The 22,410-nt window shown below is 52.8% G+C and overlaps 5 protein-coding genes and 1 non-coding gene across 6 annotated transcripts; 1 reads left to right on the top strand and 5 right to left on the bottom strand.

The window, feature by feature from the left end:
• Nucleotides 1–2,657: 2,657 nt before the first annotated feature.
• Nucleotides 2,658–5,569, top strand: BDP55DRAFT_167608 (uncharacterized protein). The gene is made up of 5 exons (XM_060565732.1): nucleotides 2,658–3,667; nucleotides 3,749–4,328; nucleotides 4,425–4,750; nucleotides 4,805–5,033; nucleotides 5,091–5,569. The coding sequence occupies exons 1-5, from the start codon at nucleotides 3,023–3,025 to the stop codon at nucleotides 5,261–5,263; spliced, it is 1,953 nt and encodes a 650-aa protein (XP_060429069.1). The 5' UTR covers nucleotides 2,658–3,022; the 3' UTR covers nucleotides 5,264–5,569.
• Nucleotides 5,570–6,395: 826 nt separating this feature from the next.
• On the bottom strand, nucleotides 6,396–6,467 carry BDP55DRAFT_t191. Its single transcript has one exon. It is a non-coding gene; the product is annotated as a tRNA-Met (tRNA).
• A 367-nt stretch (nucleotides 6,468–6,834) lies between these two features.
• Nucleotides 6,835–8,711, bottom strand: BDP55DRAFT_632699 (amino acid permease; the record flags this gene model as incomplete). Its single annotated transcript, XM_060572456.1, has 3 exons — nucleotides 6,835–7,864; nucleotides 7,923–8,216; nucleotides 8,293–8,711. 3 exons carry the CDS (start codon nucleotides 8,709–8,711, stop codon nucleotides 6,835–6,837), a joined length of 1,743 nt encoding a protein of 580 aa, XP_060429068.1.
• Nucleotides 8,712–11,071: 2,360 nt separating this feature from the next.
• BDP55DRAFT_665716 (uncharacterized protein) lies at nucleotides 11,072–11,509 on the bottom strand. The gene has a single exon (XM_060575061.1). The coding sequence runs from the start codon at nucleotides 11,422–11,424 to the stop codon at nucleotides 11,245–11,247; it is 180 nt and encodes a 59-aa protein (XP_060429067.1). The 5' UTR covers nucleotides 11,425–11,509; the 3' UTR covers nucleotides 11,072–11,244.
• Nucleotides 11,510–15,221: 3,712 nt separating this feature from the next.
• On the bottom strand, nucleotides 15,222–17,182 carry BDP55DRAFT_553254 (NupC family nucleoside transporter; the record flags this gene model as incomplete). Its single annotated transcript, XM_060569273.1, has 3 exons — nucleotides 15,222–15,386; nucleotides 15,451–16,786; nucleotides 16,860–17,182. 3 exons carry the CDS (start codon nucleotides 17,180–17,182, stop codon nucleotides 15,222–15,224), a joined length of 1,824 nt encoding a protein of 607 aa, XP_060429066.1.
• Nucleotides 17,183–18,578: 1,396 nt separating this feature from the next.
• BDP55DRAFT_729285 (amidase) lies at nucleotides 18,579–20,386 on the bottom strand (the record flags this gene model as incomplete). Its single annotated transcript, XM_060579546.1, has 4 exons — nucleotides 18,579–18,726; nucleotides 18,779–19,647; nucleotides 19,700–20,253; nucleotides 20,308–20,386. 4 exons carry the CDS (start codon nucleotides 20,384–20,386, stop codon nucleotides 18,579–18,581), a joined length of 1,650 nt encoding a protein of 549 aa, XP_060429065.1.
• Between the last annotated feature and the right edge of the window lie 2,024 nt (nucleotides 20,387–22,410).

Below are 22,410 nucleotides of genomic sequence, written 5' to 3'. Positions count from 1 at the left end.
CGAGGTTCGTCCACTAAAAGACTATGCTGCTATGATAGGAATACCAGATTCAGGGTTTCGACTGAAGCAGACACCGCTCAGGAGTCGGGGGTCCGCCGTAAACCCTCAAAACAAAATACGGGGGGGCGGGCAATCCTCCAGTCTCCGTGTACTCCATGCTCCATGTACTCCACGAGTCCATGTACCCACTTCGGGCCCATCATCGGTGGTCACAGTGACCGATTTCGCGAAGATGAAAGCATCGAGCATACATACTGCCTCGGCCGTAGAAAGATTGAAGCTAAACAGTGGATAGCACACCGGCGTGCTTGTTCAAGAACCACGAACAAGTCCTCTTCTTATACAACAGGTATTATCAGTCAAGCCCCCGGTCTCTGGGTGTTGTCGAACAAACTCAAAAGAGTTCAGTTGGGTTCCCGATGCAGCCCACGAGGCCCTTCTAAAAGTTCGAACGATCCCAGGCTCGACTCGCTTGAGTCGCCTTCCCTGTTGCGTGCAAGCGGTCAAACCGTCAGCGGCTTTTGTAGAGGAAAAGACTCTCGATGGGGACAAGAGCAATCCCCCATTCGGGCGTTCGTTTGTCAATGAGTTCACTCTGGGAAGAAAGTCACCGACCCTCGGCAGACGTAGGTTGAAGAACGGCCCTTTGCGCCCCCTGTGGACCCCATATTTGTTTTCGTAACGTGAGACCGAAAATAGCGCCAAGACCGCGCACTCAGTAAATAAGATACTATGACGGGAGAATGACGATGAGTTCGAGACAGGTACATTGTTCTCTGGTTCCGATTAGTCGTTGTCCCCGAACTTTTCTCCGAGGCCGCGTTCCTGGGTATGCTCCCCGTTAAACTGGTAAAATGCCCTGGCTTCGAGGCTTATGTGGTTCACGGAAGTGATGGGGACTGATACGACGAGAGGGTTAACACAGATCTTACTACGGAAAATCTTGCTGTGTCTCATTAGTTATCTTGAATCTCAGGAGAGCTCTATCTCTAGTCACCCTCGTAGTCTCAGCCCGACAGACACACCCATACAATATCCACCTGCTCCCGCACTCCTCAGCCTCAACTCTAGAACCTGTTAGCGCTCAAAAGCATTTTCCTATTTCGTGATAGTGACTTGGCGCGTTATGTGCGTCTCCACATTGCTCTGAGATCCTTCAGCCTTCATTCATGAGCCGAGAGGTCCATCGGACCGGGGAAAGGCGACAGACCAAGACAGACCTTCTCCAGACGGTCCAGGCCAGAAGGAGAGTAAGACTCGACGCACAGTGCGTCAACAATACTCCCCCATGAGCGACAAATACCCCTTAACGGCGATCGAGGGCTGGTGGACGGTGGCCCCATGCTCGTCGGACTCCGTCTTGCCTCGGCGAGGATTCAACTCCAATCCAGCCTAGCTACTTTGTATCGTGAGTTGCAGACTCACATGATCAAGAACGTGGTCAAAATCTGCAGTAAAAATTATGTCTCAGGTATTCCAGAGGTTGTAAACATCCGTACTTCCCCGGAGAGCACCGAGTTGGTTCAGCACCGGGGTTCAGATTGTTTGCTCCCTGATGTGGAATCAACGGCCGGATGCTGGGTCTGCACCCTAGCATCGCATTCATGCAGCCTATTCGCTGCAGGATCTTGAATCCTCGATGGGCTCAACGCCCACGCATTAACCCCAGTCGCAAGATTAACATACGCACGAGCTCAAAGATGGTCTTGATAGGACACAGATTTCCGGTAAATCCGAGTCAACTTTGGATTCGTTCATGTACTTTGGCACGTCAGTTGATTCGAAGTCTACGCCTGTGGTGGGCCTAAAGTCCAAAGATACGGCAGTAGGGAGCGCCGCCGGTAATGCTTTCGCTCCGCCCCCGTCAGACACAGGTGAACATACTCGGTCAACTGCTGGATGATTTATGACTACAAGCAGGGATGCCGTTGCATTTGGCCCGAAAAGCCCACAATCCGCAGACAGGAAGAAGAAATGTCTCCCTAAATGCTGGGAAAGACAGAGAGGTGGTGGAATATCATAGTTGGTCTTAAAAATGATGGTGTAGATCCTTGAAGCGGGGAGCTGCCAAGATGGCACATTATCATTAAAGCGGAATGGGGAGCCGTGTTATCTCACCATACATGTATTCTCCAAAGAAAGATAGACTTCGGGCGCTTCAGGACGACATTTTTCATCAGTATTCTGCCTTCGGAGACGCCCACCTGTCCGACCTGTATATCTTCCCAAGCCAATCCTTTTTCAACTTTGTCCCGAGCAGCATCGAATCACGAGATCTGACAGTTGATTGACGGGTGGGAACACAAGCCAAGTGCGCCTTACCCTTGTCGTCGAATTCTCCCGGTCATTCGATTGAGAAGTCGGTTTGCCTGTGCATCACCGGTTCACGCCATACTCAAGGAAACCAGTTGCCCTTTGCGATAACTGTGGTCACACTCGACTTGATACCAGAAGATGGAGGATTCAGCAGCTCAATGGCCCGAGCACTGTGACCCATTAGTCTTTGTAAGCCATTCCTGACCTGGCTCAATGAATCTCGCAGTAATTCTGCCCATGCTACCTTCCACCAAGAACCGTGAAAAGACGGTCTGAGTCAAACGAGAAGGGATAAGAAAAATGACTAATCAGAATTCAGAACACCAAGACTTTGAACGATGCTGGATGCTGTGGTTACTCGGCACCCTATGATGACCAACACAGAAACTCGACAACTCAGGGCCACTGGCCGTATGCTGGTACTCTTGAACCCCAGAATAGTCCGCAAGGTTTCTACCAAGCCATCAATGGGCTTTACAACCTCGACGTGCCACAAGCTGTTAGCTGGACTGCAGCTCTATCCTCCCTCGATGATGGCTCTACGGGCGGACTAGTTCAACAAGCAAGCACTCTTGCGGCTAGAGTCCCATGGCCATTTTATAACAGCCTCACACAACAGAACAATACTACTACACAGCCGCAGGAAAATCAACCTATCAACCGAGTGGTCTCTCGTCACAGCCAACCTTTCGGCCACTGTGAACGGATGAATTCTTGGGAGGCTCCCGAAGAGCGCGTTCCAACTACGGTGAACCTGCAAATGCCATCTCCGCCAGGATCGACGACTCTATCGTATGGCTCTGCTAGCCCAGAGGATGTAGTTTCGCCTCAGGAATGTCTTTTGCTCCAGCGCGGGTTCCTGTCGACAGCCGAAGTTCCTCGACAAACCTCAGCTAAATCGACTTCGCATATCGTCATACCTCATCAGCAAGTTGAGAGTCATCCTCTGTCTAGTCCGCAAAACGATGGTCGGGACATCAACCAACCTTCGCGGTCTCAGAAGCAAGCCAGGAAACAGTGCTTAGCCACTGCGACAAACGAGTCCAGCCCGCTTGAGCCATTGAAACAAGAAACCACCCGTCGAGTCAAATCCCTTGCTGAAACTTCCTCGAGACCCTCCCCCTACAAAAAGCCAGCGCAACCGTCGACGGAGAGGAGCGGCAATGAGGGAAGTCGAGTGCTGGAAATTGTCCCCCGGCCAAAGGTTACCGAGTCAAGAGTCTCCAACCAAGCGCGAGAGCCAAAGTCAGGCAGTCGACGGAAACGCGTGTTGACAGACGAGGACCGTCGTGCTGTGGCAGATACTCGCAAGATTGGTGCCTGTATTCGATGTCGTATGCAGCGTCTCAAGGTGAGTTAGCCAAGTTGCGTTCCAAGCTTGGCACCGACTACAACAAAGAAGGTGGGACCCTCAATATTAACTATGCTATAGTGCGAAGTTGATACGGAAAATCGCGATGGGCCCTGTTTGACGTGTGCGAAAGTCGACTTGAGTTCCTCCAAAGTCATTCACCGCCAGCCCTGCATACGAACCAAACTTGCCGATGTCGTCCTTTACAATGTCAACTACGCTGCAGTCAACACGAAGCTGGGACTTTCCACTAAGATAATCGAAATCGAGAGTTGGGACGACGAAGCTGAACATGACATCCAACTCGTTACACGAGGACTTTGTTCTGTGCCGATGAATATCCGAGTTCGCAAGTTCGATAAAGATTCCATGCCAGCAGACCAGATCAACTACTCTTGGATGAACGAAGCGATTGGCGAAGTTGAAGACACGAAACTCGAACCATATGCTCTGGCCAACGTGAGTTTGTCGAGAGAGCAGCTAGAAAGATACATTGAAGTCAACGCGGTAAAGGGCTGGGAGGAGCAGGCATACCGAGGCGACACCGATCAGCTCATTTCGAAGCACTACAAAGTGGCATTGGAGTACTACAACAAGTGCGATCAACATCCCATTGACCGGCGCCTCCTGCTGAACTTGTTCAAGTTCTGTTTCACCCAGCGTAAGTGTTTCTCTACCGTTGAAGCCAGGGACTTGGATCAATTGAGTTGTCGTCACGAATGCCGCGTAACATGTTCTAACAAGAGTTGTTTGCTAGGGATTATGACACGCCCTTCATGGATTTACAACAAAGACCCGAAGAGTCAAAATTGCCTAGGCATGTCACCCGCCAAAGACGAATTCCACCCTTTGATCGATAGAATCCCGACCCCGCCAACGATTACCTCGCAACTTCGTTCGATGGCCCATCTACGACTGATCAAACACCACGAACATATTCTTGAAGACCTTGAGAAACTGTGCTGCAAGAAGGTTCGAACATCCTTCTTCACGGTCTATCTGGTGACGTTCATTTTGCTCCACGAGCTTGCTGCAACGACGGAACACCACCGGCAACGGCCCTTCCTCTGCCCTACGCAAGAGGTAGTCCTCGAATAATCTTTCGATTCGTAGGCTTTCTGCTAACAAAGTCTACAGACAGAAAATCATCAAGAGGCTTACCGGCAATATCTCGAGGTTGCGAAAAAGAGCGCCAACATACTTTTGCTTCATTGGCAATACTACCGACGCGCTCCCGAATCCTACTGCGCTGCCGACGACTTTCTCGGAGACCATGTTGCCCGATGGTTTTGGACTGGTTTGGAAGACATTCATGAAAACTTTTGCAGGCAGACATGGAGGGACATGAGAAAAGTCTTGGACGAGGGTAAGCAGAGATGGTGTCCAAATTCCTGACTGTTCGGCTTAGCTGACTCTTTAGCAGGCCATTGTAGCAATCACATGTCTCCCGGGAATCCCCTTTACTGGATTTCCCAAATGTTCGATAGCGACTGGAGTCCGAAAAACATATGGGACCGCGTAGATAATATTATCGTCAAGCAGGAACCGCTGGCTGAGCCGGCTTTCAAGCCTCGGAAAGCGACGAAACTGCGATGAGTACCTCAGGGACATAGGCGTACTGGGTATTGTAATGCATGGAATACACGAGGAACAACAGGACTAGTCATTTTCGTGGGAGATCGTCTGAATTCGAAGCTATAATGACATGAATTATGACGAAGATGAATAGAATCAAAACGTATGTTACCTGCACCTGATGAAGATGGGGGCCCTATATCAGGCTCTGAGGCCGGGACAGTGGTGTTGGGCCCTGCGAATGAGGTCTCTTCTTGTCTTGGGGGATGGCTTCCTACTTAGGCTACGTAAGGTAGATCCAGTCCTGAGACAAGTGTAGTCAATGTGTGCCACAAGTAGACATGACCGAATAAGCGCTTCTGAGGTCGAAGCCATGCTACAGAGTCAACATTTCCAGATGCAAAATATTTAGAATCATCCTAGCAGTCGCGAAGGCTTCAACAAGGTCTCGGCCACTCTCCCCCTCCTCTAATGTGGCACCTGAACCCCCAATTGAGGGTATCATAGATGCCACTGATGACGGCTGACAGCTATCAGCATGGCAGCTTACCTTTTATCTTGATCGGATCGAATGTCCTTGCGATTCAAACCGGGCAATTGCCTCCAGGTCTGTCTACTAGAGCCATTGATTGATGAGACCACAAGCCGTCGACGTATCTTTTGATCTCTGCCGGAATCAACACGGGACACCTCACATGGCGGAGGCTAAGCTCATCAGGAGTCCACTTGTGTACACTATACTTTATAAGTACTTATTTTGTCACTACATGACTGAAGTACTTACTATTTGAAAGTGCCCTCGAGCATGAAGACACGCGAGGCTTATACGTAGCGGGTGTAACTGTTATTACTAAAGATAATCACCACCCCATGCTGAATAGATAGCGAAGAGAAAGATTGACGAGAGAATCATCGACGAGAACCCACGAAAGCCTCATTCTCATACGGCCATCTACACAGTCATGATGCCACTCACGTGTGTCCACACACTGACAGGTGTACTGGAGTCGCACGAATGGGAAGGATGGTTTCTCTCAACTCACTCTTCCAGAATGAAGTACCTTCTTGCAAACACCATGTTGGCCAGTAATAACCATTCCAAAACGACATAGAATCAAAAATGCCATTTCAGGTAGCAAAAATGCAAAAGGGATAGCACAACCTGGTTTCGATCCAGGGACCTCTGGGTTATGAGCCCAGCGCTCTACCCCTGAGCTATTGTGCTTGAGGTAATCTGTTCGAATGCAGACGATTCTAAGCTTGGATGTTTGGATTTATGAACCTCTCAGCAGGTGTGAGTCATCGTGGGTGGATTCGCCCATCCCCCACCAAACGATTTTGATGGGCTGTTTGGCGTGTGTTCTTAAGCCGCTGTTTTCCGAGAGCACATCACCTTGGCGACATCACTTATCGGAAAAAACTTGCAAGAGAAGTCAAGTATCTTGCGTAAAATAGACGACATCTTTTTGGTCTAGATTGGGATATCTATGTAGCTAGTGGGCGGGCCAACACGCCTTGGTATATTCGCAGGACATGATATTCATGAAAAATGCACAGACTTCCTTTTCCCTCCAACTCTCAACTCGTTTAACTTAGAACAGCCAAGAGAGGAGATTCTTGTAGATCCAACCACCCTTGCCGCCCTTGCCACCGCTGGCCTCCTTCTCGGCAGCCTTGCGAGCCAGGAATTCCTCCTCCTCGCGGTCGATGATGTCCTTTCCGGTGTAGAAGTCGGCCTCGTGGGGCTTCACGCCACGGGTCTTGTAGTAGAACTTATGACCGAAGATGAGGATGAGGTAGAGGGGAATGCCGAGGTAGCCGGTGATGAAGGTCTTGTACTTCTCCTTGCCAAAGTCGCCGCCGGTGAAGACGTCATAGTTCTTGGTGAGGGCGATGATGATGCACAGGAACAGAGCGCCGTAAGAACCCCAGATGCCGACGGGGGCGACATAGGGAAGGATCTCGTCGGGAATGTTCTGAGCCTTGCGAGCCCTGCACCACCAGATGTGAGTGACGAGGATGGAGATCCAGGTCAAAAGACCGAAGATGGTGGTGAGATTGACGAAGTAGCCAAAAATTGCCTTGGAGTCGTTGGAGACGTTCATGAAAGCCAGGAGGGCGAACATGGCGGAGAAACCGAGGGCGTAGATGGGGACACCACGCTTGTCGGTGCGCTTGAAGATAGCAGGGGCAGAACCATCGGAGGCGAGACCATAGAGGGTACGGGAGGCAATGTAGAGATCCGAGTTGGAGGCGGAGAAGACGAAGATGCAAATGCAAGCGTTGATGATGTGGGGAATGACCTTGACACCAGCGAGCGTGGCAGCGACGACGAAGGGGGAGGCGGAGGCACCGGTCTGGGACTTGTTGGCGAAGGCGAGATCCGGGGAGTTGTAAGGGACGAGCATGCCGATGAGAAGGACACTGAAGCAGTAGAAGAAGAGGATACGGTAGAAGGTGAGCTTGATCGCGCGGGGAATCGTCTTGCGAGGGTTCTGAGCCTCGGCGACGGTAACACCAACAAGCTCAGTACCGAGGTAGGCGAAGGTGGCGTTGACCATGCAGGACCAGAAACCGTAGAAGCGGCCGGCATCACCAGTGTCGATGTACTCCTTGAAGGCACTTGAAGTTTGTTAGCCATGAAAATGGGTTGATCCAAAGGATGTAAAGAAAAACATACCCAGGGTTCTTCCAGTAGCGGAATCCCTTGCGGTCGTGGTCGGGGCCACCGCCCAGAGCCAGGACGAGGGAGAAGATGATGATTCCGACAATGGTGACGACCTTGAAACTGGAGAGCCAGAACTCGAACTCGCCAAAGAATCTGATACCGAAGTAGTTGATGCAGACAATGGCGACGAGGAAGATGGCGATGAAGACACCAGGGTTGACCGTTTCGCGGCCTACCCAGAACTGGATGACCAAAGCAGCGGCCGTGAGCTGGTTGGGGGTAACGATGATGTACTTGAACCAATAACTGGGAGGCAACGTCACAAGTCAGCACATGGTGCGGGGAGAAGTGAGGTGAGAAAAGCAGGGTTGTTGTGACTTACGTCCAGCCAAGGGCAAAACCAAGCGAGGGGTCGCAGAATCTCGAGGCGTAACCAGTGAAACCAGCAGAGATGGGTAGCCAAGCAGCCATCTCACCGAGACCAGCCATGACGAGGAAGACGATGAAACCGACGAGAGTGTACGAGATGAAGACGGAGCCGGGGCCGGCTTGGGCGAGAGCCTTGCCGGTTCCGACAATGAGACCGGTACCGATAGCACCACCGATGGCAATCATGGTGATGTGGCGGGCCTTGAGACCACGATGCAGCTTCGTATCCTCGCTGGTCTCGAAACCACGGATGTGGACATTCTCCTTGAGGTTATCGTCGAAGGTCTGTGTTTGGTAGCCCGTCTTCTCGATGTCGTGGCCGCCGTGGGCGCCCTCCGAAGAGGACGTCCGCTTGACAAGGCCGTCGCTCATTGTTGCTGTTTGTGACGACGAGTATCGTACACACAAGATGGGAGAGGCTCTGCTTCTGAGATTGGCCGAAGACAGAAGGAAGGGATTGACAACAGAGAGCTCTGGGAGCGAGAGGGATGGGAGAGAAGGAAGAGCAAGAAGCACATCGACGTAGGGAGGGGGGTTCGAGGTTCTTTAATTAAGATTTCAGCGCCGGCTTGCGGGACCAGGGACGGAGGCGCGATAGAGAGGCTGCCGCATTTGAGGGAAGGGTAATAGGTAGCAGCTCGCATCCCGTTTCGACTGACACCCGGCGGCGCCATACCAGCGGGCGAGGCAAGACAGGCAGATCAGAGCTGTCGCTCACACATACATCCCATGTCGCTCGCAGGTTCGTGGGCTGGACCTGGCCTAGCTTGCTTGGGGGTCTTGATGGAGCCTGCAAGACTGGGGACTGGCGTCGTGCGCTAAGATACACCCGTCAAGGATCCCTGCAGGCGTCGCCGAGTGGTAGTCGGAGACGGATTGGCTTATGGAGTTCTACGCGGTTGTTTGACTGTTGGTATTACCTTTGGGTGTTGGTCGCACTATCTTTCGGTATCTCTTTTGCGTTGCGTGTACGGAGTACATGCGTGCCCATTATGGAGACTACGGGGACTAAGGTACCCGCACCACGTTCGCGGTTCTTCGCAGGCTAGGCCAAGTGATTGTGGAGAGAAAGGTGAGTAAAGGCCGTGTCTCACAGGCAGATTCTCCATTCTCTGGTGTGCCAGTTCCAGTATCCCTCAGTCAGAACCCAGTAGCACCGGCCGGAGGAGGGGACTGAAGGATGAGTGAGGGGAGGGGGATTGTGGTGGAGAAAAAGCCTGTCTACCGGGGTACGAATGGGCCAGGAAACGACAGTAAGACAAGGATAGGCTGATTCTCTACACTAGATGGAGGGGAGGCGTGGCAAGGGTTCACTTGTCTTGCGCAAAGGAAGCAAGAACGAGGGCAGCACGGGCAGTTGTGGTTTGTAATATCTGTTGGCTGTGATTGGGCACTCGAACGTTGCGTATCCAACGCCATTCAGCCTTGGCGGGCATCATCAGTGCAGCAAGATGGATGGGTGGTGGCGGGCAAGTTTGGAGAAGTGACTTGGAGGTGCGGAGGTGAAGGAATACCGGTACTTACTTCGTAGAGCTTCATCGGGAGGACAAGTTGAGATGAAGAGGATGGGAGAGAGAGAGATACGGATACTTGGCAGTCAAAGTCAATCCTTAACGCGGAGCATCGTCAACCGCCGAGCATGAGTCGTGAACTCAAGTCAGCTGTGCCTAGAAACTGCCCAGCTGCCCAGTCCTTCGCGAAGCCAGTTCATGCCAGTCTTACTCGCTGATATGAAGAGTTGGGGAAAGCTTAGACGTGACAAGCAAGGAGGACGAGCCCTGAGGTACCTGTTCAAGCGAGACGGACCCCTGGCTCGAGATGGGCACGATCGGTGGTACCAAGAAAACACCAAGACAATGGCCGAGTGCGCGGGATTCCTTCGACGGCCGGACGCAGCAGGTCAATGTGCCAGATTCCAGTTCGGCCTCGTCGCTTGCAAGAATCGAATTTTAGAATAACGCCCGCTGAGTGAGCAAAGCCGCCAGGTGGTTCCCTCCAACAGCAGCAGCAGCAGCAGCAGGTTTACTCGAGAGATTTGATCCAGATTGTCAGAATTTTCACCGTAATATTAGCCGTACGGACTACGCGATGATGCTTATCTCTGGGGCAAACTCAGTTTTTCCTCACTGTTCCTCTTTCTCCCGATTTATCGCGAAGAGCGGGAGATCAACAAGTCTTTCATCACGATCATGTTACAAGTCTGCCGACTACGAGACAGGTAGCCTGTAGGTAGGCAATCAGTCCGCCTGGCCACCCGGTACGCCTTTTCTTACCCTACACTTTACGCTAGTATCGCGCAAGGCAGAGAGACATAGACGGCGTGTGTGAATACGCAGACTCCAGCTGTTTCTGTCTCACAGCGTGGGTGTCTCGGACACGGATAAGGCCTACGACAACCAGGCACGCCAGGACAGGGACCACCACCTCGACCATCTCTCGTCAAGTCACAGAGAGCCAAGAGATAGAAGGCTCACGCGATGGCCATCTACTCGGGCAATCTGCGGGGGCACCCTCAAGCCACGATTCATACCGTCACGCCAATCACCGCCGATGGCTCGTGCCCAGATAGGCTGTTCGCTCGCTGAATCGATCCGAACTGTGCTGCTGCTGATGGACGGAGTATTACTTGCTAATCACGCTGGACAGTACTGGGAGAGCCTAGCGGGATTCCTTGAGTCGTCGACCCTGCAAGAGAATGAACCAGTGTTCACGAGGCACAGATAGATATCGGCGTGGCCGTCTCTGCCCAGTTTCCATGATGTGAATCTACCACTACTGCACTGAAGCATCGACCGTTCGTCGCATCAAGTCGCATCACTGACATTGACTGACTCTCTGACAGCCCCAGACGACAAGACCAAGTGGTGGCTGCGTCTGCCAAAAGCTTAGGATGCGCGCCACTGCGCTATCTGCCCCGTCGTGCCCGTGTCCAAGAAACGTCAACGGCTTGTCCATCTCTTGAATCGCTTGTTGCTTCTTGGAGTCTCAACCTCCCGCAAATTAACCCACCCGTTGCTAAGCAGACAGGATGTGGGTAGAGCCGTTGGAGGACGTCCGTTCCAAAATTCCCAGTCCTTACTCTCATGTACCCTTCACGATGTGCCCTCCACAAGTCACAACAAGGGACCAATGCCCAGACCAGAGCAGAGTGATGAATACGTACATGTTATGTGAACCTTTTAGGTGTTCAGCTTCACCAGCGGGTCGCCAAATAAGTCTAATCGCGACGCTGACACTAACGCTTATTGATAATATCGTCCGCGTGGGCATTCCATCTTACGTTCTAGAAACGCGCTGCATCTCCCACCCATCCACATCATCCCTCCCAAACCTCTCCCCAACCACCATCTTCCCTGCCGTACTCCCCCCTCCATCGCTTCTCCAGCTGTTGCCTCGTCCACTCAGAGCCTTGCTCTATCTCCCCGCCAAGACGTTTATCTCTGGCCCAAATAAGCAGGTCCTTATCTCCTCCACATGGCCCCTGTACTTCTCTTCCCTGCCTCGGGGCGGGAACTGGCCAAAGGTTGAGCATGGGTTTGCCCGAGCTTATCCTCGCCCTTGGCTAACTCTGGCTTAGACTACCGATGGGCCACCTCGGATGGCTTGGGACGGTTCGGCCACTTTGCCCTGTCTTGTCAAAGTCTGCCAAAGTCAATGGCTGGAATTGTCTTGTCTTGGATAAGTCGTAAAGTTGGCTCACGTTCCCGTCTCGCAGTTCTTTGCCATACTACCTGGCACAGCCGCAAAGAAAGAAAAAATCTGCCAGCATGTTTTGTTTCTTGCGAGCCGGGACTGAATGGCCACACGGTCGCATTAGCCCCGCGAGACCCCGTCGCTTTGCTCGGGCACTTGGCCGGATGCAAGTCCCCTGCCCATCCAGTTAGTGTGCGTCGTACGAATGGCAGAGCGTCCTGTCCTGCGGGAACCATTCCCAAAGAGTCGGCAGCGTCTCTCCCACATTCCAGCCCAAATGTCCATTCTGCATTTCTCGGGACTCTCTATCTAGTATCTGACTAGCTGGGGCGTCTGGGCTGACTGGGAAAGGTCAGCAAATCTTCCAGCTGTATCCGTGTCAATGAGACTCTGTTTTTGACTTCGACTGCAACTGACGAAGCTCTGGAATGGCGGCGCCAGGGCAGATTCGATGTTTGACTTCCATTACGCTAATTTGGGACACTCGGCCGGATCGCATACCGAAGATGGTAATGTTACATACTGTTCCCCTCTGATTGACGAAAACAGGCCCAACAGCGCCAGATGCGCCGTTGAACTCAGAAATCCACTCACAAAGTGCACAGCCATCCGGGGGGAAGACCCTCAGCCTGTGGTGCTTGGCGATCAGTGCATCTCTGACAATTTGGGCACCAGCTTGCAAGCGGACAGACAGTCACAGTCAACAATCAACAGCCAACAGACAGTCAGACATCAGCCTGTCAGACTGTGATCTTTTGCCGCCATGATCCATCCCGTTCCCCAAGGTCCCCATCCTCCGCAGACCGCAGGAATACACGAGTCCCCAAGTCCCGGTCCCGGTCCCACGCGTTGGTCGAGAATGCAGGCAGCCGACTCGAGGCCGGTTCGTCGTCATCTAAAAGGACCCAGCTCGTAATTCCCGACGTCTGTCCAGGCGCTGCAAGATCTAGGATAGCGAGCGGGACAGAGCAGGGATATTGACTTTGGGATCCGTCGGTGAGCAAGTTGACGGCTATTGAAGTTGTTTCCTCTCCATTGTAGAGGCTACCGAGCAACTTGTGACGAATTCCCTTCCGTCACCGCGAAACGGGGACGTCAACTACCGTCCAACCAGACGGTACGATTCGGTGCGACGATTCGGTGCGATGGTCCCCCGGGACGATGTGCGGGCGTCTGATATTGGTATCCTTCTTTCCCCTCCTCCTCCCCCCGAGAAAATCGAAACGGCCTCCGCTCCGGCGCTTCGCAGAAAGCACGAAAGTACTCCGTAATCAAATCGCGCCATTCCCAACGCGCCTCTAACCCGAATATCGTGCCGGATCAGCTTTGCCAAGAGCCTCTAGATGCGGTATTTTCCCCATTACTGCTCCAGAGACTCGTATGCCCGCCTCGATTTGATAACTTTCCGGCCTTGGCCCGGCTACGCGCCTCGGACAGCCTCCTAACCTCTAGGCAAACCAGTCTGCCGGTGGCTTGCTCTAGTGCTCTGTGCCGGAGGCTGCAAAACACAAGTTGAAGCCGCACTAGACTCTCTGAGGATTCGCAACGGCGAGAAGACCACGGAGTTGCTGAAGACTCGAGTTGCTTTATCAATGTGTTCATTGTAAGGTAGTCAATTATTAGCAAGCACAGAATCGCTATACAGATCCAGGTATGATTGACGACAATGTCGCTGTTGCATCGCAGTCGAATCAATTGTCGATGCAGTCTCCTCTGCAGCCTACTGCACAGTCGAATAATCGCGAGTCTCGGGATGCTACCCTGCCCTTCCCCTGCCAACGTATCTACGGCTACACACGGCCGACACTATTTCTAAGTCTTCCTAAGTGCCTGAAGATGGCTAGGTATCCCCTTCACTGGCGTCTTCTACACATTTTCTAGTGTTTCCACGACCGCCATCGCCGAGGGATTAGTTGTTTGTCCCTTGGCACACCGTCGCAAAGTTCCAAGACATGGGGAAAAGAAGTTCTCCGAACCCTCTTTGCAGAGGACCACTTTTCCCCGGCTCTTCCAACTGCTCCCTCTCGAATCAGTGATACCTCGGATTCACCCCAGATCAGACTAACCAGGGCAGCGAAGGTGCGATATGGAAATTCCCATGTGCGTTCGGTAATTCCAGGCCTTCTCCAGGTATCCAATGGCTCTTGGGAAAAGCTTGGGACGAACGCACAGTTGGGGAATGGGAAGCGATGGGGTAATGGACTGGCACTAAGAGATAAATTTCTCGTAAGAGGTTTGCATCCTAGCGGAACCTCTTAAACGCCATTCATCTCTTGAGCAGACACTTTGGCCGCCCAACGATCAGACCAATTGTGCCATTTGAGTATGAGAGATTCCATTACGTGAATTGGCGGGGAGACTCGTGATTCCGTCTCTTGGCTGTCTTGATTAACCTGGGGTATGGGGTACGCGGGGAGGGGTTCAGAGGACGAGCGGGAGGCCGAGGCTCTGATTCCTGGTTCCTGACTCTTGAGAACAATTTGACTCATGCTGCGCAGAGCAAGCAGGTTTCGCAATCTTCGCTAATTGAGACACGGAGGCTCAGTTGTGTTCCGTAGCTAACGAATACTGCCCGACCCCCAGAGTTGAAGTTGACCACGAGATGCGGTCATAGGAATTCAGCCTCGGCCGCTGCCGCCTTACCGCAAAGAAGGCTGCAAACGCCAGCTCAAGACAGCCTAGATGCCTTGACTGCGTTGCTCAACGGACACATTGCTAAGCGTAAGGCTTCTTAGCGCCATGCAGGATAGGTACGGCATTCTCGAGGGCCTCCTCGCTCCCACGGCCAGCTCCGTTGCCGATCAGCTGAAGAGAGTCAGTTGCCGCTACTCAAGCCGAAGAAGACATCTCGGTTTTTCAGTATTTTAAGCATTAAGGTGGTCCGGCGGCTTCCGCAAACTCCTAGCAGGTGCTTGGCCTACATGACCGTCTGGGCCGGATCCAATCATGAAGCCTTGGACTCAGCCTCAGAAGCATAGGATGCCCAGACTAGATCCGCAGACTGTTGAACTATGAACAGTCAATGTTGCATGTCGCAAATGTCTGGCACGTGGAGAACGGTTGGAAGGCCTCGCATCGAGCAGGGAGTATCATGTCACGGCAGATAATTGTCCTACCGATATTGTTACATGTGATACAGCGTAAGATGATTCTATTGTCGTGACCTAAACCTCAGCCTCTAACCCGAAGCTAGCCAGTGTACAGCATGCCAGCAACGCTCGCAGACGTGAGGGTCGAAAGTACGCCGGCAAACAAGGCAGACAAGGCAACTCGTGATACATCACCAGCGCGTCCTGGGGCAATCTGCGAGAGAACACCGATCTGAGTGCCGAGAGAACCAATGTTGCCGAAGCCCTATTGGTTTTTAGTCAGTTTCATGTTACGTGTAGGTTGACGACTCTATTAAGAGTGTACTTACGCAGCAAGCATAGGTTGCAATGAGTCTGGAGCGAGGGGACATGGAAACGTAGGGCTCAACCTTGCTTGACAGAGAGTTGAAAGCAACGTATTCGTTAGTAATGATCTTGATTCCAATGAGCTCTCCCACGGTGAGCAGATCCTTGTTGGGCACTCCCAGACACCAAGCAACAGGGTAAAAAACGTAGCCCAGAATAAGCTGAAGGGTCAATGGCGGGTCATCGATGCCCAGGAACTTGCCGAACCAGCCGAGGATGCCGTTGATGAGGGCGACGAAGGAGATGATGCAGAGAAGGGTGGCGACAATCATGCCAGCCACCTTGATGCCGAACCAAGCTCCGTTAGCAAAAGCGTGGATGGCGTTGGCGGCCTTTTCTTCGTCCTCCGGCACCGTGATGCTACCGCGAGTGATGCTTTCCTCCGTCTCTGGGTAGCGAAGCTTCGACACTGCAATACTTGCCGGAATTGACATGACGCAGGACGAAACGAGGACTTGGGCATCGAGGCCGAGGCCGATGTAACCAACAAGCACTGATCCCGCGATAGTCGCAAAGCCACAGGTCATGACCTGATGGATCTCTGCCAGCGTGAGGTACGGCACGAAGGGCTTGATCAGCATTGCCGATTCACCTTGCCCGACGAAGGGGGTTGCCGTCGCCACCACGGCTTCGGCACCTGAGACGCGGAGGGACCAGAAGAAGAAGACGGCAAATTTCTTGATGAACCATTGCAGGAACCCACAGTGATAGAGCAATTGAACGAGCGAGATGAAGAAAATGATGGCCGGGATCACAGAAATGAGAAACCAGGTCAGAGCAGATACTTCAGTCGCCGTCAAGAACTCGAGACCCTCTTTTGCAAAACCCAGAAGCGTCCGGGCCATCTCGGAGATGAAGGCAAAGATGTCGTAGCCGACGCCTGTCTTGAGCACGAAGACAGCGATGATAAACTGTGTGAGCATCCCGCCAATGACGGTGTGCCAGGGAATCTTCCTCCAGTCGCGAGAGGTGAGAGTGAGAAGACCAATCATGAGAAGCAGGCCGAACAGACTGATGGCGCGGCTGGCACGAGTATTCTCGCCGACTTCCTCCGGGACCATTGAACCGACCAGGAACACTCCGATGGTGAGAAGCGCGGCAAGAGGCTGGTGCAGCTTGCTTGGGATCATATCGTACGCTCTGCCGACAGTGTGTTTCCAGACGAAACGCAAAGGTACCATGACGGCAGCGGCAGGGAGCCACAGGGTGACGATGCGTATGGTGATGGCGAGATAGACCAGGAATGACTTCAACCAGCCCATCTTATCGCGCTGAAAGACGAGGCCGACGATCCACCATCTGTCCGGGTATTTCGGTCAACCGATGCCACCAAGGGGGGCATCTGAGAGCATGGGAGAGGTTCTCAACTTACGCCGTGAACAACATCCATACAAACACATGAATCGGAAGCCTGAACTTCCTGTAGAACCGGGCCACTTTCGCTCCCTTCCCCTTGGAACCCCTCATCGAGTCGGTCTGGTTGGTGCCGACCTCCAAGTCGCTTGCGTCGACGACTTCTTCTCTGTCGCGTGACGACTTGTTCGTCTCGTCGCCCTTGGGCGGGAGAGAACGAGGAGTATCCACATCCACCTCGCCGGGCCCGATCTCGTTCTCGGGCCTTCCTCCGTGCTTCTCGGACTTCATGTCGGTGGCAGACATGTCCTCGCCCGGCGCTGCTGTAGTAGTAGGACGCATGGTTCGCTTTTGGCTTGTGTGCCGTGCCGTCCACTACAGCACGGGAATGTGACGAAGTAAGGGGAGGTTGAACAGGACGAGCTTTTCAGGGACTGGAGCCCCGTCCAAGGAAAAAATTTGGCGAGTTGTGGAGAGGAATTAGCGGAGCCGGGAGGCGACGACTTGACCGTGTGGTGATCCAGTGGGAGATGGGACGATGATGCTGGGAGGGGGGAGGTCAGTGCGAGCTTTGCTGCTGCGCCCACCGGACGATATCAATTGATATCAATGAAGGTGTTGGCACACTCTTGGGAGGAAATGTAATGAGAGGGCAAGCAACATTGGATGAGACAGGAAGCTCAATGCGGCCTGATAATGAGAGCTTCTCCGGTTGCCCCAGCTCAGAGCTTCGCGAGTGATCGACGATGTTGCACTGTGGCGGGACGGCGGCGTGTTGCATGTGCGCATCGCCTGACAGCGCGTTCGGGTTTGTCGAGTCGGCCCTTTCTCCGTGTTCCCACTTCGATCCCTTGGCTTTCTTGGGGTTCACTTCAGCGCCACCCAAACTCATCCTTGGGAGCCACGGCGACCTCCGTGGGATTGTATCGAGGGGCTGCGGCTATCATACCGATAGTTCACCGACAACAACAACAACACGTGGCACCGTGTGTAACCGGTGATTCTCATTACCTTCAAGAAACTACCGTTGCGGGGAAGCTGGTGCTGGCGTCTTTCTCCATGAAAATTAGTTCAAGGAAGCTAGGGTGAGGGAAACATCGAGCTATTGATTAGAGCTAGGTAGATGATGACGTCGATGTCTTGGTGAAACCTATGATGTCAAATGTGGAAATAAGGTGCGGCTTAGATCTTGGGACGAACTGATGGGTTAATCGATCTGTTGACACTTCGCAGACCGAGTCAAGACATTTCTGGGAGTGGAAAAGGTCTCGTAGCGTACTCTTCCATCTTGTTATGCGAGCAGTGATCATCCACTGGCACTGAGGTTACATGAGATGCCGCCTTCATTTTGAGACTCTCAAAAAGTCGGTCAGTGGCTCTGCTATGTCCATTGTGAAGGCTCAGGGAGAACTGAAATTCCCAATGCCGATGAAATAGAGTTTCGGGTTCCTGAACGGCACACGCACATCGCCATCTCGGATAACCCGGCTGGTAATGAGGGGCGGTCTCGATGAATATCGCGCTCGTTGGCCTTCATGAAAGCTCAGAATCATCACGGGATTCGAAGAAACGCTAGTGATGTACAATATCTTGATGTATTTTCTCCCAATAGCCTGGCTATTAACAGTTGAGGCACTGGTGACCGAGCCGGTGCGATTTCCCCAGGTCGGCCCCAATAGAATTAAAGGTTAACAATTACACTTGCAAGAAATTTTCCTCTGAAAAGGAGTGATCACCGCTAGTACCCAGCAAAGTCACCGATCTCGACGTTAGGCGTGATGTATGGCTGGATCTTGTCCCTCGTCTTGGTCCTCTGCTCATAGGCATACGCCAGGCTAATGAGCTTTGCCTCTGAGAACTTTGCACCGAGGAAGCTGATACCAAATCTACGAGCAGTCAGTCTTCAACATCGAGCAATTAGATGTACAGTCTACTTACGGGACATGAGGACCAGTGTCGACGAGGTTACCTCTCCTGTTCTTGATCACTGTGGCATTTGCGGGATAGAAACCCAGGGGAACTGTAACCACAGGTGCCCCGACGATGGCAGCCCAGGTGCTGGAAAAGCTGGTTGGCAGGATTACGGCGTCGAGATCATGTCGCTCCAGTGTTCCGAATAGTCCGCCCTCGCCACCAAGAAATGCGCTCTCCTGCCACGCGGCCCAGAATCGCGGGTCGGTGTTATTGAACCCTTGCTCGTCGAGAGCCTCATCCCATATACCTGTGTTACGATCAGGATAGTCCTCAAGCTCAAAGGATTGCGTGAACTCGCGGACGTCGGCCAAAGACTTGACATTGTTCGGGTTGACGGTGAGTTCGGCGAGATATGATGCCAAGTTTGAGATAAAGTCTGCGTTTAGAACGATGGTCTCGGAGTTGGATGTTGCCAACTGCTCCGCAGCGGTGAAGTTAGCATTGTCGACAATGACGGCACCAGCAGACTTGAAGACCTCGAGAGTCTCCTCAAAAGCGTCGGTTTCGGTGCCCGTGGTGTTGTCGGAGAATAGCTCGATGGCGTTGCGAGGAATACCGATCCGAGCGCCACGAAGACCATACATGTCGCAAGCGGCCGGGTAGTCTGGTATTTCGCCATTATTGGGGATGGCTGACGTGTAGTTGTCGTTGGGGTCTGCGCCGGCGATAGCGTATAGGATGTACGCGGCATCTTTCACGGTCCGGGCCATAGGGCCGATGGTATCTTGATGCTCACTGATGGGAATTACAAGGTGACGGGATGTTAGGCCAACGGTCGGCTTGATACCGACCAAGTTATTTCGCTGAGAAGGTGATACAATCGATCCGTCGGTCTGATGAACGTTAGTAAAGATTATCTAGTAAACATGAAACTGTGTTATATACCTCGGTACCCAAGGCAGCAAGTGCGAGACCAAGATCTGAGGCCACACCACTTCCACTGGAGCTCCCACTCGGATCTTGCTGAGGATAGTAGGCAGCGTATACCTGACCTCCGTACGCAGACCAGCCATTGCTCGTGTTGTTGCTCCTAAAGTTGGCCCACTGACTGAGGTTGGTCTTGCCGAGAATGATCGCGCCGGCCTCTCGCAGTTTCTTCGCCATGAAACTATCTTGGGGCACTTTGGCACCCAGCAACACCCACGAGCCCGCAGTGTTGTTCATCTGGTCGGCAGTCGCGATATTGTTCTTGATGAGGATGGGAATGCCGTGCAGCGGACCCTTGATTGTGCCATTGGCGCGTGACAAGTCCAGATCGGCGGCAGTAGAGAGAGCATCTGGGTTCAACTCGGTCACGACATTGAGCGTGCTGTTCACTTGATTGATGCGACCGAGATAGGCGTTGACAAGGTCAACGCTCGTGAAGAGGCCGTTTTCAAGACCCTCGGCCAATTCGTCGAGAGTCACATCTATCAGGCCAGGAAATGGAACACCCTTGACTAGAAGTCAAATCAGTTGATAGATTAGTCTATAGTGAACTGTGTTGAGCTTACCCGTCGTTAAGCAAGTCGCGATGCCAAAGATCCTCAGCCAGATCAGGACCAGAATTATCACTGGGCGGTTGGAACCCATATTGCAAAACTGAGCGAGAACAAGTCTCGCGAAGATTGAATTTCAAGTGGTCGGCCTGATCACGAAGCATCTCCAAGACTATCCCAACTCGGGGTTGCTCTCATTATAAACCAGCCTGTCCAAGCCAAGATATCTCTGTGTGCATGCTTAGCTTCATGCAGAGGTGCATCGCGTAGAGTAGTCTGCCGGCACGGCCCCGGAGGCCGGCGAGAGTTGATAAGGAACGCCCGGGATCGCGTAGCTTTAGTCAACGCGGAATAATGGCGTATTCAGCCAAGAGAGGCAGCTCATTTTGATAAGAACCCGGGAGTCAAAAGTCATGACGTGTAGGATTGGGGTATGGAACGTTTTCTCCCCCTTGTACGCAGTGTTAGTCATATCCGCAGACGTGAAAACCCCTCATTTTATTGACAAGGCATTCGCTTAAGACAATGTACCGCAAAATGAAGTGATCAAACGACAACAGCACGGGATGTTGCACAAAGCGGCTGGCGATGCAGCCACAAAACCGGTGAAAAGTGAGGGGCACGGAGGATCCTACGGAAGTGCCAGAGAAGGGGGGAGAGCGCGGGGAACAGGTGCCGGTCCACCGGGGCCCGCGGGGGAAAACCCGCTGCCCTGGCGGGGACATATGTGTACGTACCTCCATCAGCTGCCCACGCCTTTCTCCGGCTTACCTCAGCAGCAGGCCGGCTGATCTTCGGCCACATCTTCTGATCCCGAATCATTGCCGGTCTAAAGTTCATCCGCCCGGGACGACCGGAACATCGTGCGGGCTTATGTAAGGCACATATGGAGGGGGCTTATGTAAGTCGCGCCAGCCCTTCTTCGATGCTCAGACGCGCCCTCGGTGCCAAACTAAGGTACCCCTCCATGAGGCCATCAACACGACTCGGATGGCCCTGACTTTGACCAAGCATTCGTTACCCCATCTCTACATCCTCTCGTCATATCTCGATCGAGCCTGTTCCGTAATCCCATGGCATGTGGCCCACGCATCGTATATCCAGATTCTGATGTCTTGGCTCGCAGCTCCGGTCTTGAAAGTTTATCTTTGCCTGTCTATCCACACCGCCTACGGATACTTAGTCAAGAGATTCAAGAGTCAAGACCGCAGGATAACACCTTATAGAGTTCTGGCCAGGACTGCAAGAGACCAAAAATAGGACCGTGCCAAGGGTCCTTGGCAACAGCTCAACTGTAGGTTCTGCGGCATCATCACATAAGGGAATCTGCGCCACGGAGTCTCATGCCATCGGTTCCAACTTCCTGCACGTTGCAAGTCTCAAAGATCTGCACAAAGATCGCCTACGCAGAAACCTTCTTTTGCAGCGCGAATCTGAGGAAACATCAAGGTCGAGTTCCCGCGCTTCGAGGGACCAGGCCGCGTTTGCCAAGTTGACACTGCCGAGGCGAACATCAACTGCATAATATTCGCAGCAGACTAAGTAACCTTGCCTACGGCAGCGGCGGAATCTCACCCAACGGACCACCAAGGAAACGACACGGAAATCACAAGGCAAACGTCGTGGAACTGCAATTGGCCGAGCCATCGTACCTGCATATCCGCCTCAACAACGTCTTGTCTTCTGATACGCCACTTAGGCATGATTCAGTCTGGTCTCTTCAGATGATGATAGCCCTGACTTTTGAATGAGTAACCAGCCCATTGAGCCCGCCCCGTGAACAATTGCCTTGGTTTCCACGACTATCCAGCATGCCCTATAGAATGAGAGGCGCATGAAACGATATCTGTGGGACGTCGATCCTTGTGGATAACTCCCGACTCTCTGGGAGATCACCGCCGGGGAAGCAGGCAGCTTGGCAGCCCACCTCGCCCGCCATTTCATGCACCAGATTCGTCCGCCACGCATATCCACTGGTGGCTGGTCGCCGCTAAACGTCCGTGAGCGACTTCCGCTTTGCCATCCAAACTGTCAACATTCCTTCGCATGAGGACATGTAGAGCACCCGATCTTGTCATCTGAGTGTGCCTTGGTGCACCACGGTTCGCTACGAGATGC

This window comes from Colletotrichum godetiae, assembly GCF_030913485.1.
Source record: "Colletotrichum godetiae strain CBS 193.32 chromosome Unknown BDP55scaffold_23, whole genome shotgun sequence".
NCBI lineage: Eukaryota > Fungi > Ascomycota > Sordariomycetes > Glomerellales > Glomerellaceae > Colletotrichum > Colletotrichum godetiae.
The sequence above is the reverse complement of the archived record's forward strand: the minus strand, read 5'-3'. Positions and strand labels throughout refer to the sequence as shown.